Below are 16,696 nucleotides of genomic sequence, written 5' to 3' on the forward strand. Positions count from 1 at the left end.
ACCATTGCTGTTGAATCCAGTTACCGGCTGTGGACCAGTGGGGGAGGATCACCTGGGTAGAGGAGCATGGGGTTGTGCTCAGGGAACTACCCCAGGTGACGTGGTATGACATGGGGGAAGAAGACGAGGACGACCAAATCTGTGAGGTTGTTGTAGGGATTTCTAGATCAACCTCCCTTCCATCCTATGAATTTCCCTTACCAAAATTCAACAACCCATCTGCATCTGGTAAACCTTACGAATTAGGAATCCAAACCCTGCTACCAAATGAAAGTACATCTCCCAGAATCCCTGTTTTTCTGTTGCCTATACAAGTACTCCCAGTCATTCTTCTCAACGTGCCTCTGATTATTATTTCCCGAACTCCCAACCTGCTTTAACAAAATACTACCTTTCCAACAATCCCCCCTGTTCATTTCATGATCATAAACTCAATCATTCCCACTTGTTTTACAATCTTTACCCATCTCATCCTTCTGTGTTTATCAGCCACCTTGGTATGACGGTTGTTATTCCATATAACACCTTTTCCCCATCATACCACGTAGGATAACCAGACACACTAAACCCTCCCTTTTCCGACACAAATACTGTTTTACTCTTCGAAAGAAAATGGACTAATAATAAAACTGTTTACCTGAAATGACCCAATCCCAGCGTTAGGCAAAGTCAGGCAATTAACCAGAATCAAACACACCTGATGTACCTTACTTTTCCCCACAGGGAAAAAAGGTTGAGCACAAGAGCACTGGACGAGCAAGGCAGACTGCACGACGTGAGAGCTAACTCAGCACGGCAGTTCACAAGGAGATGAAAGACGGCTAATTTCGAGAGGGTGGCAAGGAGAGAAGTGATCTGGCCCTTTTTGACACAGGCCCGTGAAACCTCCACAGATGGAAACATAAGACCGTGAACAAAAGCCAACGTGTGCTGCAGCAGATGTCTACAGTACACGAGACCCTCCTCTGCTGATAACCAAGCTGGGGAGAGACGATTGTCTCGGTGGTACCAACCTTGACTCTAAGGATAAAGAATGGCAAGCGGTTCATCACAGTCAGTGAGTCGAGGGGAGAATTGATAAGAAACCGAACTGTGTTGAACAAAAAGCAGCCGACAGCTCATTTGAACTTTGAAAGACTAAATGATACTTTGATAAAAGAAGGGGGAAACCAGCAACAGAGGAGTATGGCACCACATGGGTTTTCAAGTCGGAAACTCTGGGCAATTACCCGAAGGTTGAAACTACGTAACCAGAAGCCCTTAGAAAGAGGAGAATAATGGTCAAAGTGGTCTTACAGGGGTCTTGTAAAATCCTCTGTACCATTGAAAGTCTTTGGCAAACAGATGATTGAGAAGCTAAGGGAAATTAATCCTGCATGGTGAAATCAGTATATGAACAGTGTGTTTGGTAAAAAGGTTGGCAAGAGTGAGCCCGGCAGAGGAATGCTAACAAGAAGAGTCGAAGTCCAAAGTCCCGAAGTACAGTGAACTGTTTGCAGAAGTTGGTGAAAAGTGTACCTGGCAGAGGGAAGCCGGCAACCAAAATAGTGTTAGTGTATTGAGCAAACTGAACCCAACCAAGGGGTGTCCACAGTGAACTGTCTGTAAATGTTGGCGAGAGTGAACCTTGAAGAGGGAAGCTGACAATCAGGGACGAAGCCTGAAGTACTGTTTAAAAAGACATTAAGACTTGTGAAAGTAAAAGGTATTGGAAGACCAGGGGAAGTGAATTGTCCCCCTGGTCAAGTGGGTCTGAGCCCAGTCAAGGAAGATCCAGTGGTGGAAAGTAATCACCCGAAGCTCATTGAGAAAGGAACTGTTCAATTGATTGGTTGAATATGATACGTGAGGGGTCGGCACCCGGAAGAGGGGGACCCAGGAGTGAAGCCATCACCCAACGTGAACTGTGGAAAATAACTTTTGTTGTGCATTTCTGTTGGATAAATCAGGCCTCGGAGGCAAAAGACTTGTTTATGCAAAGAGACTTTATCATCGAAGAACCTGGTAGCTGGAATGGAACTGTCAGCTCGTGCTCAGGATGCTCGAGTGTGTGCTGTGCTCCAAGGTCCCACCTTTTCCCATGCTGAAAACATGGGGAAGTGAGACACTTGGAAACCACATCCTGACATATTATTTGGAACACTTTGTTTTTTTATTGAAACACTATCCCACACTCTTTCTAGATGTAAGGAATTGGCGATAGGTTTTCGTTAGGCCATTTTATTTTGACACAACATCAATAGGACTGCCTTAGTTTTCATTGGATGGTCAGCTCTTGCTCCCATCTTAGATTTAGGTTTAAGTTAGGGGTTTTTCCACCCTGCATTCATAGTTAAATAAACACCCTTTAACTGTTATCACTTGTGTCTGTTTTTACTGTTGCCACCATGAGTGCCTTACATATGGTGTCAGCGGTGGGAGTTGACTCAATTGAAACAAACTGTGGACCCTATCAAAATGGAGATCCGAGTTCAGAGAAAACTGGTCCTGAGAAAATTGATCCACCTCTCTGGGACTCCACTTTTAAACTGGGGGTTGTCATTCACCCTTTAAAGCCTCAGGCCATCCAACCCGAATGACAAACAGTTGAGGGCAATAGTTATTAGCTCTGAAGTCCCCAAAAATACCTAATACCGGGGAGAGATAACATTTGGATCTCTCTGGACTTACAAGTAGCTTGTTCTGACACCTCCGCCATATATGTGATACCCCCACAAGAAAATGGGTATGGAGGCATTTCCCCTTCTATCTTGTGGAGATGAGATAACATTTGTTGTGCTCAATTTTTCTCCCACTCTAAGGGGTATTCACTGAGGTGAAATAATGTGAACCCTCATATATGAGACCATGTGGAATTCCCATCTAAGGGAACCACTCAATACCCTAGCAGACTGAATGAGTCTAAGATAGACCATCCATTCCTTTCCCCAGAAGACGCAAATCCCACAACACCGGAATTGGAAGCCCTACTAACCTCCCATTACCTTGTGCCTAGGAGGAATAAAACACCTTCACTAGAGAAATTCCTTGTAAATTAATTCCGGGGGATGTGGAGGGGAATGTGTAAAGGATACGCTAGGTTCGAACATTTCAAGGACCAAGGACGATTTAAATCTGGGAAGACTAGAGAGCGAAATACCTAGGAAACCCGAGCTGGAGGAAAATATAAGGCAAATACTCAAAGAGAACCTAAAATATGGAACAATGGGGGATATATCCTCTTATGAAACATTAGGAAGAGGTCTACAGAGCTACTTTTCAGAAAACAAAATCTCAGGACCTTAGCCTTTCCATTCAGATGGAATAACAGGAAGTAAACCAATACTAAGCACCCTGAATTAGGATACAAGAGTGTCAACCTCCACTATCTCCCTGAATAACTCAGAAACCTCTCAGGCTGAGCAATGCCTATTTTGTAGAGAGTGGGGCCATAGAAGGGAGATCAGCCCTGAGAATCTTGAGTAAAAATCAAGGGAAACCTGAAAGAGAGGAAAATAAATGAGAGAACTCTTAAAACTACCTACTGAGCACACCCTAAACAACCAAATAGAGGTTGAGAGTCCCGGCGGTAACAATCCCAGTTATATGCTGGAATGCTTGGACCAACAACCTGGGTGTTCCAGCATGGAATATCCTTATGAAACACTGCTATTCAACCAGCATAAGGGAAGTGTATGTGAGAAACCTAGGGATGTTCTCCCGAGCAGAGCCCAAGAACACCTAGGACTGCCTTTGTTTTCTTTTGATGGTCAACGTTTGATCCCATTTTAGATTTAGGTTTAGGTTAGGCATTTTTCCACTTTGCATTTATAGTTCAATAAACACCCTTGAACTGTGATCACTTGTGTCTATCTTTACTGTTGCCACCATGAGTTCCTTACACAACCCACTTGATTAGTACTCCAGCGACCAGGTGAACAGGGTTCTTACACAAAACCCACTAGTAACTCTCTGGATATGAAGAGCACCATCTCTCAAAAACCTCTCACCGGCAGCAGGACCCACTCCTAACGACCATGATCAGTGCCGTGATCTGCATATTCTTGTGCTTTACCCTCATTCTAGTAAATAACCCATCATTAGATCCTGGTGGTCATCAACAGGGAGACACCAAGGTAAAATGATTATCACTTCCCACATCAGCTGAATTTCTAGGGTTTTGTTGCATTAAATCAGATCTTCTTAACTAATGTTTTTTCAGTGAATATGCTTCCACCACATCTGAGTAGTTATACTTTCTCATTTAAATACTTTGATCAAAATGTGAGGTAGACTGCATCTCTTCCTCCTAGTAAGAAATCAGATTAAACAATGCCATACACAACCATGAACGAATAAGAAAAATATGAATAACTGAATAAGTACAATTGTGTTGATATAATATTTCAGATGTTGATAAATTCCTGGGCATATGGATTTTCTAACAGTGTCACTGACAGATACAGGTTGATTGTGATCATTAAAGTTATGGTATAGGTTAATGTATTGCAGACAATTTCTAGTTGTCTGATGTAGTAGATGGCGATGATCAGAGGACTAGACATATTTCCAATCACTGACCTTTACATACCAGCAGTGGTTTACAACAATTAAGATGATATATTTGCATGCCATGTTCAATAATTACATTCATCAAATGTAGTTTGAATAACATTTAATAATTGTATGCAAAATGAAGATGCACTACATCCACAAATGATATCAAACAAATTCAGCACATGTATTGATCCATGTGTTTTTTTGAGCAGGGCAAAATTATGACAATATTCATGATCAGTGATACCAAAAGGCGGATGCATGATCTGGTAATACATTTAGCTATGGCAGTAAAAGAACATACATACACGGGGTGTTGAATGACCATATATTTTTGAGGTTGCTACTAATAGTTATGTAAGCGAAACGTGAACTATTATATGCATTTTGGGTTCTTACATGCTCTCAATATGTTTATTCTCCCATTTGGAACGTCACGCACTAAGCGCTAATTATCCATGTGGTTATGTTTAACGACTGAGCAAGTGTTAATAATGCATGTAATATCGCTGTATACACTAAGTAGCATCTGAAATGTGCTCAAACATTGTGGTAATTACTGAGCTTCTTTATATATTCAAAGATGTCTGCCACCGAAATGCAATCCAAGCACAGTGTGTGAAAGGGAAACATTCTATCTGATACAGAGATCAAAGAGACTAAGTACCCTTTTTAAAGTCACCTTGTTTATGTTTGCACTTTCTAACGTGATCAAGCGGTCTGTGTACCGTGAAACGCGTCGTTTTCTGGTCTTTTTTCCTTACCATGTTGACATAAAGAATAAAGCATTGTCAGTCTGGATTAACATTGGAGTGTTTTTACCTCTTTGTAGAGAGCTATTCAGGCCTTCTCTACTGTTCTTGGGAGTGCATTTCCGCCGACTTTTTTCCCGGTTCCATCCAGGATCTGGGAATTGGTTTTCTTTCTTCAAATATTTTCACGTCGTGGAAAACGGCGTTGGAATTTTGCACCCGCCCGACATTTGGCAGCGCGAGACGACGTATTTCTCCTTTTTCTTCAGAGTCGCCGTGCTCAGCGCTCCGGAAAATTCCCGGACCACTAGGAGTGGTGGAGTAACAGAGAGGAACCAGGTGAGACTTGGCAGTGGGTTTTAGTTGGAATATTTTTTTCACCGGAGGGTGGGGAGTATTTCCGACTAGCACGCTTGTCCACTAGTGTCACTGTCTGACAAAGATTCTTGGACTACACTACTTTTGGGATATTCCGTCGCAGGGATTTGCATGAACCTGGGATATCTAAGGCTCATAATTGCAAGAACGGACACTGTTTTCCAGGAGAGGAACACACCAAGGCCAGACTACTCTTAAACGTGTTACACTATGATGTCACAAAAGGACAAGGAAACAGCCAGAAGGGAACAAGCAGTTTCCCTGTTTTGCGAGAAGCAAACCACCTCAGATGTGGGGAAACCAAAGGGACCACAAGCAGAGGCACCGCCTAATACAGAAATAAAATTATTAAGAGAATTGGAAAAATTGCAGCGTAAAGAGATTTCAAAATGGTGGGAGGAGTTCTCACTACAGAATTATGTAGATGTGGGGAGAGTGCCGAGGGGCTTACGTATATTGACTAAACCTACATTTGATGAGCAAGACCCTGCAATGTTACATGAATGGGCAGAAGCAAGCGGTTTGTGTTCCGTCTCTTTTCTGAGGATCCTCATCAAATATGCAGGAATGGACAGAAAGAAAATACTGTCTAAAATACAGGAAGTGTAGGACCAGCTTAAAATCATTGATCCGAGTGAAGAGGGGAAAACTATGAGAAACAGCATGGAAAAAGGACACAAAGCATTTGAAGATGATATTAAGTTGCGCAAACAACGTAAATTTATACGCGACAAAGAAGACTACGAAAAAGGAAGGGTATTCACCTTCGCCAAACGCTTTGATACCCTCAGACTCAAATTACCCACTGGTCCTCATTCAACAGCAATGGAACTTCCGGCTGCATGCTCATCTTCAGAAGTGGATACCACGGAAAGTGAAAGTGAGCAACCCATACGAAAGCTGAATTTTTTTAGAAGAAATGCAGTTGCTGGGGATGGATACACGAAACAGCAACAAAAAACCAAGAGGCAGAGGCAAATCGGTGGGACAGAGAGGAGGAAGAAAACAAGGAGGAGTAACAGGCTCAGACACCGGGGACAAGGACCAGGCAACACGCAAGACCCGCTCTGGCGCCAAGAATTTTTAACAACTAATATGGAAGAACAAGATAAGTCCATCATCAACCTCTCCTCCCACCCCCTTTCAGACGACCAACTTAAAATTCTGAAACTTGGCCTCAACTTTTGCCCGACAAGCCATTATAACTATGCAGAAACACGCATAGATTTCGACAAATATATGCGTAAGGTCAGGCTCAAAAAGTTTTTTGCCATCAACCCGTCCAAAATAACAAGTCCAGAGATGCTAGAAGGTCACACATCAGTTTCCATTGAAGATATGACCACATTTGGTAACCTCATAAGCCTGGGATCAGGCAGTGCACCATCTGATGACAACATAGATCTAGACTGGTACTCCATGAATATACATACGGATTGGCCAGGCACTAGTCAACTGAGGTGCAAATAGAGATTTAATCCCATGTTTAATCCGGGAGGACACATTGAAGCATTTCAGGATCTAGTCATCAATGATTTAAGGAAAATCAGAAAGACTAAATGCAACTATAGGGATAACCTTACACGTCATGAACTTGGTGTTTTGAAGGATCTCAGCATGTTGTCAGACTGCATTATCAAACCATCTGACAAAGGCACGAATATTGTGGTGATGAACCGTGTTGACTACATCAAGGAGGCGGCGAGACAACTCAATGATCAATCCTGCTATGCGAAATTGGGTAAGGATCCCACTGCAGGTATGAATAAGAAACTTTTTGACTTGCTGAATACATATAAAGACAAGGGTTTACTAGAGGAAGATATGTGCAAGTATTTGCATCCAAAATTTCCAGTAATGCCAACAATCTATTTTTTACCTAAAGTACACAAGAACATGAGGAAGCCCCCAGGACGCCCCATTGTAACACTCTGTGGGGCACTATATGAGAACACCTCAAAATGCGTGGACGAGACTTTGGTGTCCTTTGTAACAACGCTTCCTTCTTATTTGAGAGACACCAAAGAATTTCTGAATAAGATTGATGGCATCACCTGGGAATCTACATACCTGCTTACCACCCTAGATGTAGTCTCCCTATACACCTCTATTAGACATGAAGATGGGTTACGAGCCTGTGAATATTTTCTCCACACCAGGTCTATGAATTTTCTATCACACAGTCGCATGATATTGGATATGATTCACCTTTGTCTAACAAATAACTCTTTTATATTTGATAAAGAGTTTTATATACAGCTCCAGGGTACCGCTATGGGGACAACTTTTGCTCCTTCGTACGCCAATTTATTCATGGGTTGGTGGGAGAAGTTTGTTGTTTGGGGCTCAGAGTACAATGGTTATACATCTAAAATTGTACTCTGGCTGAGGTATATAGATGATTTATTCATTATCTGGGATGGAACCAGCTCCGAGTGGTTAGACTTTGTGAAGAAACTTAACACCAATGAATTAAATCTGCAGTTTACAGAGAGCCACAACAAGACTGCTATTGTGTTTCTCGATATTCTTGTTAAAGTGGCCTCCGAGGAACTTGTAACGGAACTTTATAGGAAACCGACAAGTTCCAATATACCACTACATGCAAAGAGCAATCATCCCACCTCCCTGAAATGGTCTATACCATATGGCGAATTTATTCGCATAAGAAGGAATTGTTCCAGACTGGAGACTTTTGATGCAGAATGCGGATATATGGCTCATAAATTCAAACAGCGAGGTTACCCCAAGAAGATATTGGAACGAGCATATCACAAAGCAAGGGACCAAGACCGTTCTTTATTATTAACAACTACAGTGTTACCATCATCACAAGAATGTCAGAGTGAGACACGTCTCATTCTTACTTATGGCACAAATTCTCAGAACATACGACAGATTATGAGAAAACACTGGCATGTTCTACAATTGGACGAACATTTGTGAGGGATCCTGGGAGAGAGGATGAACATTACATTCAGACGTTCTGCCTCACTCAAAGACAATCTTGTCTCTAGTTTTATGAGTCCTTCCTCGCTCTCAAGTGGCTCTACCTGGCTACATACATCAAATATAGGCTTTCAAAAATGTAGGAAATGTAAGGCCTGTCAGTTTGCTAAGGATGTCTCTAGTTATGATCACCCTATTTTGGCTAAAAGTATTCCCATCACATCGCGAATCACCTGTGACACTGAGTACGTGGTTTATGTGCTCGCGTGTCCATGTGGCAAGTGGTACGTTGGGAGTACCATAGGAAGACTTAAGCTGCGGATGTTGCAGCATATTCGAGCCATTAAAAATGTTGATGCAACATATCCCATGGCCTTACACTTTAAAGAAGTACATGATGGTAAGCTAGATGGCTTTACATATTTTGGCATTTACACCATAGCCAAACACCCTAGGGGTGGCAATAGAGAATTGGCACTGAGACAGTTGGAAACTAAATGTATTCTTGATCTTGACACGAAGAAACCAAGAGGTCATAATTTGGATGAAGAACTCTATACTTTTTTAGGGACCTAATGACAATACTTATTTCCCCTAAACGATGTTATCAAGAGTTATATTGTTGTTCTTCCTTTTCTGGCATGTACAAGAGATAAACCTTCCATTCTGTCTTATCTTTACCTCGTAAACTTTCATTTTCATTTTCCTCTTCCACCCTTTCTCTCTTTCTCATATCAGCTGCTAAGAGAGTGCCTTCTAGACTTACGTTCTATATCTATCACATATTTCATATGTGAGATGACATGTATATTTCTTGAGACTTATTAGCATACAAACAGTTTGAGATCCACAAGCTGTCTGAGGGCTTACACCCAGATGTACAAAGGTTAACATGCGCTATTCATATATGGTATTTTTAAATGTGGTATTTTGTAAGAGATATTAAGAGATATTTTGTATAAGGTACTTTTATAAGTTATCCTTATTTGGTATCACCATATGATTCTTGCAGGTTTCAGACTGCATCCCTTTGATTGACTTTCTACAGTTAGCTTTATTTTTGTAGTGCATTCTTTGCTTGACTTTCCATTTGATCTGCTTTTGGTTTCTGTAATTCTATATTTCTGTTTCTCTTCTTTGTTAATTATAGGCATGTAATGTACATGCCAGTGGTCACTGTGTTTCCCCTCAGGGTTTGAGGTTATGTTTGATTCCGCACTGCTTCAATTTAGGGGCAACCCCTTTTTGGGTTAAGTATATAGATTATTCTATAGGGCTCATTTGAGTATGTATTTTTTCTCCCTACCCCTAGCACAGCAGAGGATATATTTCTGTTTTTAGAATTGTGATGTATTGTTTTTCATCATACCTTTTTCTAATTTTGTTTCATGAAAGTGCGCCAAGGTTACATACATAATTGGGTATCCATTATCCTGTCTCTGTCTTGCTATCCCCTTTCTTTTCCTGCCTTTTTATATATCTCTTCCGCACCTAACAAATGATTTTTTGAATTTTAGACCCACAATTATTACATGCTGTGCAAGAATGTTGCTTTCTACTATGCTGGCTGTGTGAACTATTTTTAAAGATTGAATTTCTGGTTTAATGTGTATATCGAAACTAACTTTTTGCCATTTTGCACAAGTCGAACGTTTACAGGCACTATGCACTTTATATTAGGCACTTTGCACTTTATGCAAGACATGCACTTGGCACTTTACAGCAAAAAGGCAATCAGCACTTTAGAGACCAGGACTAGTTCACTAGGAACCATGTATTAGCGTTGGTTCAGTCCTATAATTCTGCATAGGGCAGTACACCCAACCCGTATGTTCCATTTAGTCACACAGTATATGTTTAATTGAGGATTGCATGTAACATTCTTTGTTCATTTCTTTGCCCATAATTAAATATAATAATGGGTCTTGCGTGTATATTACAATTCCGCATAAGATTGCAAAAGGCGGATGCATGATCTGGTAATACATTTAGCTATGGCAGTAAAAGAACATACATACACGGGGTGTTGAATGAGCATATATTTTTGAGGTTGCTACTAATAGTTATGTAAGCGAAACGTGAACTATTATATGCATTTTGGGTTCTTACATGCTCTCAATATGTTTATTCTCCCATTTGGAACGTCACGCACTAAGCGCTAATTATCCATGTGGTTATGTTATTTATAATATGTGAAATGTTCAATAATTGTCGATTTCGGTTTAACGACTGAGCAAGTGTTAATAATGCATGTAATATCGCTGTATACACTAAGTAGCATCTGAAATGTGCTCAAACATTGTGGTAATTACTGAGCTTCTTTATATATTCAAAGATGTCTGCCACCGAAATGCAATCCAAGCACAGTGTGTGAAAGGGATACATTCTATCTGATACAGAGATCAAAGAGACTAAGTACCCTTTTTAAAGTCACCTTGTTTATGTTTGCACTTTCTAACGTGATCAAGCGGTCTGTGTACCGTGAAACGCGTCGTTTTCTGGTCTTTTTTCCTTACCATGTTGACATAAAGAATAAAGCATTGTCAGTCTGGTTTAACATTGGAGTGTTTTTACCTCTTTGTAGAGAGCTATTCAGGCCTTCTCTACTGTTCTTGGGAGTGCATTTCCGCCGACTTTTTTCCCGGTTCCATCCAGGATCTGGGAATTGGTTTTCTTTCTTCAAATATATATATATATATATATATATATATATATATATATATATATATATATATATATATATATATATAGATGTCTACATATTGGTAGCTGGGCATGTGCACACTTGAATTCGCGTCAGGCCCTCGTCCAAGATTTTGCAAGGATTTGGGTTGAGGTAACCTTATTGTTAGGCAAAATCCTATGGTGTTCCCTTAGGGAGCACTACAGAAGATTAGGACTACAGGTATATGCAATAAATCCCCTTTGGTATCAGTCTGTACCACACAGATTTATTTGGTAGCTGTGGCTGAGCAGTCAGACTTATCTCAAGAGGGAGATGAGCAGTATTCAGGGGTCACACAATAGGACTACAATACTATGGAACAAGGAAACACTGACCAAAGCTTTGTATCAAAAAGAATGTATATATTTATTTTACACACTCTTAAATCAGCAGAAAAGGGAAGGAAAGGCGGTTATAAGAGTTTTAGGTACACCAACACATTTCTTGATGAAAAGCAATCTATAGAAGGCAGTTGTAATAGATTTCACCAAAGGCAATAGGCCTGTGCCAGAGTTAGTGGTACAAGGCAAAAGTTCCCAGGATCAAACTGTTCTAGTAGCTGCAGTCAAGTCTTTGTTTAACGGTTGAAAAGGAGGGTGCAGAAGGTAAAAAGACAAGGTAAAAAGACAATGTTAGATGATAAGGGCAGCCAACCCAGAAGGTAAGTAAAGGATTTAAAACACCTTTAGCAGTACCCAACGAAACGGGAGGCCTGGCGGAACAGTGTACCTTTAAAGTAAAAGAGGCTCCTGTTGTGGCGGTAGTTCCTGGCAGTTCCTGCAGTTCGGGAGATCCAGCAGAGGAAGAGAGGATCTCTTTGTGGAGGAAGGTTCAAGTTACTGCACTGCCCAGGGATGAAGCCAGCTGCGGTGCTGCCAAAACAAAATAAAAGGTACGCTCCTTTAAATCACAGTCGTGGTGGAAGGGTGCCTGGCTATGCGGTCTCCTAGTGCTTGGCACTGGTGATTCGACCAAGGCAGGTCCTGGAAGGTGATTGGCGAACTGGTTGTCCCCACCAGCTCAAGGGAAGAAGACTCTTGCAGGTGAAGATCTTCTCGAGTCGTTGGAGAAAAGTGGTGAGGATCTGCAGCAGGGCTTCACCGGTGGTTCAGTCGTTGCAGATGTCTTTGGCTTCTCTCCTCTTCGGATTTCTTAGGTCCAGTGGCGACGTCTTGTCCTCCAGTCCTCAAAGCCCTGCTTTTATGCAGAAAAACCCCCATTCATACAGCCTAGCTGCCACTCACACAGTGGGGTGGCTATCCTGGAGGGATACCCCCAGCCTATCAGGGCAGAGTGTGACTTGGGTTGCCTAGGTAACCCTGTCGAGGGTGCCTATTCCCCCTCCCACACATCCTTTCTACCCCAGACTCAGTGGCGCCGAAAGGAGGGCTTCTGTGCAGAAGCCCGCCAAAAGGACGAACAAAGGATCCCCGACCTGGGTTAGGATTACAGAGAAAGACACGAGAAAGAAATATTATCAAAGATCTGGCAATAAAAACCTACCGGAGTAGAGTTATTGAAAAAATAAACTGGCAGTATGTCAGTAAAAGTGGTAGCCTCGAACAAAGGGAAAATCCCATAGGAAAATATTTGCGGTTGAATATTTACGGTAGTAACCACTGCCACCAGCCAGAAACTTTGGAGAGAGGGACTGGACAGTACCCCATTAAAAATGAACACCAGGGAAAAGCTATTAACCCTTTCCAGTACTTCCGTAGTAAGATGGGTTGTACTGGTTTTGTTCATAACTATTGACTAGTAAAGTCAATGGGGACTTTACATGCCCTAGGAAACAGTAGTTAGTCCCAGGGCATGGAGTCTATGTTTGGGGGTCACTATGACACCCTGTGTTACTGCACTGAGGGTGCTGTGTAACACACATGTAAAAAGATGATACCTATGAGGGTGAGAAAAACCCCATACACCATAAGCACATAAATAGCCTAAAACACACATCAGCCATCTGTCTAAGAGTGGGAAAAAGAGTCTCACTCTTAGCAGGAGAAAGAAATAAACCCTTCAAATCCAGCAAAGCTGCTGGGGGACTCTATAGGTAAGGGAAATTAGCCTTTCAAGAGAATTCTCCCTAACACTTAGCTATAGAAAGTAGAAGCTGAAAGAAGGAACAACAGATAACAAAGCAATTTTAATCCCACATACAAATCCTAAGGCTTTCCAAATGAGTATAGATATGTTTAAATTACTTCAATGTTAGAGTGAGTGGTATGACAAATGGAATGAGAAAACAAGCCCAGTGTGCATAATTACTTTAGAGATTCAAGCATACAATACGTGAATAAGAGACATATTTGCCAAACAGAAAAGATTTGTGGTCATTTTTACATTCGTAAAATGGTCTGTGATGTTATGCAAAACAGCCAGGAACCAACATTGATTCTACTTCTTCCCTTCCCCTTTCTCAGAGGCTTATTTTGAAACACTGCAATAGGAGTGTACCAGAATTTCCATCTGAAAACAACAACTTTATATCAGAAAATAAGCTATTGCAGGATACGACCAGCTGGATGCTGGCAGAAAATCCGATGTTCCCCATGCATGGCAATGGCACCTATTAACTTTCCCCCATTTTTCTGACTTTGTAACCCCAATGCAAAGCCAGTCTAGTTCAAACTGTAAGTATCATCATTTCCACAAGCAGAAAATCAGTAGTCTTTACATTAGACCACACTCCATATAAAGCCCTTCTGCATTGGTGGCTGGTGTGACAGTCTACCTTGTCCCCTCACCCTTTCTCGTAGTGTTTTCTGATGAACTTAATTACTTAGTCTGGGGACTGCCATGTCGCAATAGGAGAAAATTGAGTCTCATTTGAATGCTGTACCCTTCCCCTTTCACACCCACTGCAGAACCTGGACTCACATGTGTTTAGTTCTCCTGTGTGCCTCTGACGATCCTTTTCTCTTTGAGCTGTGAAAGCACCGAAAACCCCTCGGTGTGGATACACTAGCAAAGCCACCTACCACATCTTTACACTGATGGCGTTTTGAAATGCTCATGTATCCACATGTCAGTGCTGTGTATTGCTGTTTGCTTTTGATGAATAATAATGCCTCCTTGGAGTCTAGGGCCTGGGGTGGTCTCAGCTGCCCCGATCTATAGTGTTTATATTTGTACCCCCCCCCCGCCTCCCATGTTATTGGGGATTATCAGACAGGTCCCAAGATAAAGTTGAATTGTTGTTAAATGTTTTCTATGTATGAACTACGGATGCCGCTCGCATAGAGGGCTACACCCGTGTTTTGTCTTGCACTTAAAACTGCAACAAAAACATGTTTAAAAAATAAATACAGTAAACTTTGAGATTTGCAATGACTGCAGGTACGTTTTTATTCCACTTTACATTACAAAAGGTGACTCTGATTTACAGATATCGCTCACCACAATCGCCAAGCAAGGCATTCTTGCCACCCCACATGATGGCACCCACTCAATGAGGGCGAAAGATCATGCTATGTGCTGACTATGCAGGATCGAATACCTTTCACCTCTATGCTGGCACACGTTACATATAGCAACAAGAATGCTGTACCAGGATCTGGGCACATTTCTTGCCCTCCCCCTGATACTTAACAGTATCCATATGGTCCCCTGCAACCACGCAGTCTGCCAAGCACAAAGGCTCCGGCCTATTTTTCAAGTCGAAAGTTCTAGAAGGCACACAAGTGGTAGATGTACGCTACACAGAAAACTAAGAGAACTCTCAACAGACGCAAAAAGCTCTAACAGTAGAGATTGTGAACATTGTAAGACGTTTTAGGGAGGCTTGTATTTCGGTACAACGTCCTTTCATCGACAGTGTTTTTCGATGGGTTTTTAATGAAAGTGTTTCATCGAAAAAACCCATCAGAAAATATAGGGGGGAGTGCATATAATTAAAATATTAATTAAAAACCCCATTGATAAGAAATCCATCCATGAAATGACATAGAACCTGTATTTCAATTCTGCAATACATGTACTACATTGGAACAGTTTCATAATCACTGCTGAAGATAAGGCATGCACAACCTCTTGAGCATACATAACAAACATTCACAAACATTTAGGGCCTGGTTCTGAAAGAAATATGCATGTGCAAACAAAAGTGCTGGCACTGCACTTTTTAAAACCTCATTCACTTTGCATGTGCAAGTTGTAAAATGCTTTTGCGAAATGACCCATGGTTCGACACTTATGGCTCGCTGATAGGTATGGATCAAGCTAAGTTCGACATAGATCCCAATCATCAGTTATTGTTTGTGAGAGCCATCCCACGCAGTCGTATATACAACACATCTTTAATTCAGACTAGTTCGATGATATCTTACATACACACTGGGTGCTTTCTGGCTGTTGGGGTTTGCATTCATCACTGCCACAGGGCGAACGTTTGAAAGCAAGCTGTAATCCCTTATGTGGAGACATGCAAAGCTTACAATAATAAAAGCAAAGATGTTATGGACCCTGTCCCTGGGATTGCATCTTCAGAGAATGGGAGATGCGAGCAAGGTGGCTATTTCTCTTTGAGCCAATTGTTAAGTATGAACAAGGCCGAGTGAACACATTTCTGATCACAAACTCAGAGAATCATTACGGTGTTGACAATATTTCAAACTAAATTACATTGACTGCAGGTCGTGATGGGAATTCAAAGCCTCATTATGGGTGTGTGTTACTTACCAATGTGAAGTCCCACCTGACTTTATTGGAGAGTGGCGGTATTACTGAATGCTTTGTATCACCAGCAGCATTACCGCAATTTTTAGTGGAGGTTGGACCTAGACTCACTAGTTGGCATTGTTTGCAATAGTCAAGAGAAATGGTTAAACACACAGTATTGGGGAATCCCACCTGTATTACCATTACCCCCATAATCATAATGAGGACCTGTTCATTCAAATATGTTTCATAACATAGTGTACATAGCATTATTCTAGAAGGTATGATCAATCACTATCCACATCTCTGACATATAATGAAGTGCCCCAAAAACACATGACAATAAATCCGCAATGCAATGTCCTACCTTTGCACATGGCATGATTCCAAATGAGTTGCTGTCAGGCATCTGGTTCAAGTACAATTCCGTCCTGAAAGCAGAAATTAAACATTAGAAAGCTAATGTGTTCTTTTTTGCAGAGTCACCAAAGAACTGGAAAGCATGCACTGTATGAAATGTATGCGTTTTTCATTTTTCTACACTGGACTCAATCACTAAATCTCCCCTTTCACACCTGGGAGATAGGTTGAGTTAATATTAAGTTAAGCTTAAAAGAAATGATTCCATTCTAAGTTATTGTGTGTCCATATTTTTTATAATTAAAGCATAATGGTGAAATCAATGGTAAGAAAAAGA

General features: G+C 41.3%; 1 protein-coding gene across 1 annotated transcript in view; it reads right to left on the reverse strand.

The window, feature by feature from the left end:
- The window catches only part of MYO18B (myosin XVIIIB), a 1,784,667-nt gene that overhangs the window by 1,643,799 nt on the left and 124,172 nt on the right, over positions 1–16,696 (reverse strand). The window contains exon 11 of the mRNA XM_069620271.1: positions 16,367–16,430. Coding sequence (XP_069476372.1) covers positions 16,367–16,430 — 64 coding nt within the window. The remainder of the gene's footprint in view (positions 1–16,366; positions 16,431–16,696) is intronic.

This window comes from Ambystoma mexicanum, chromosome 10 (genome assembly GCF_040938575.1).
Source record: "Ambystoma mexicanum isolate Mex_15411 chromosome 10, UKY_AmexF1_1, whole genome shotgun sequence".
NCBI lineage: Eukaryota > Metazoa > Chordata > Amphibia > Caudata > Ambystomatidae > Ambystoma > Ambystoma mexicanum.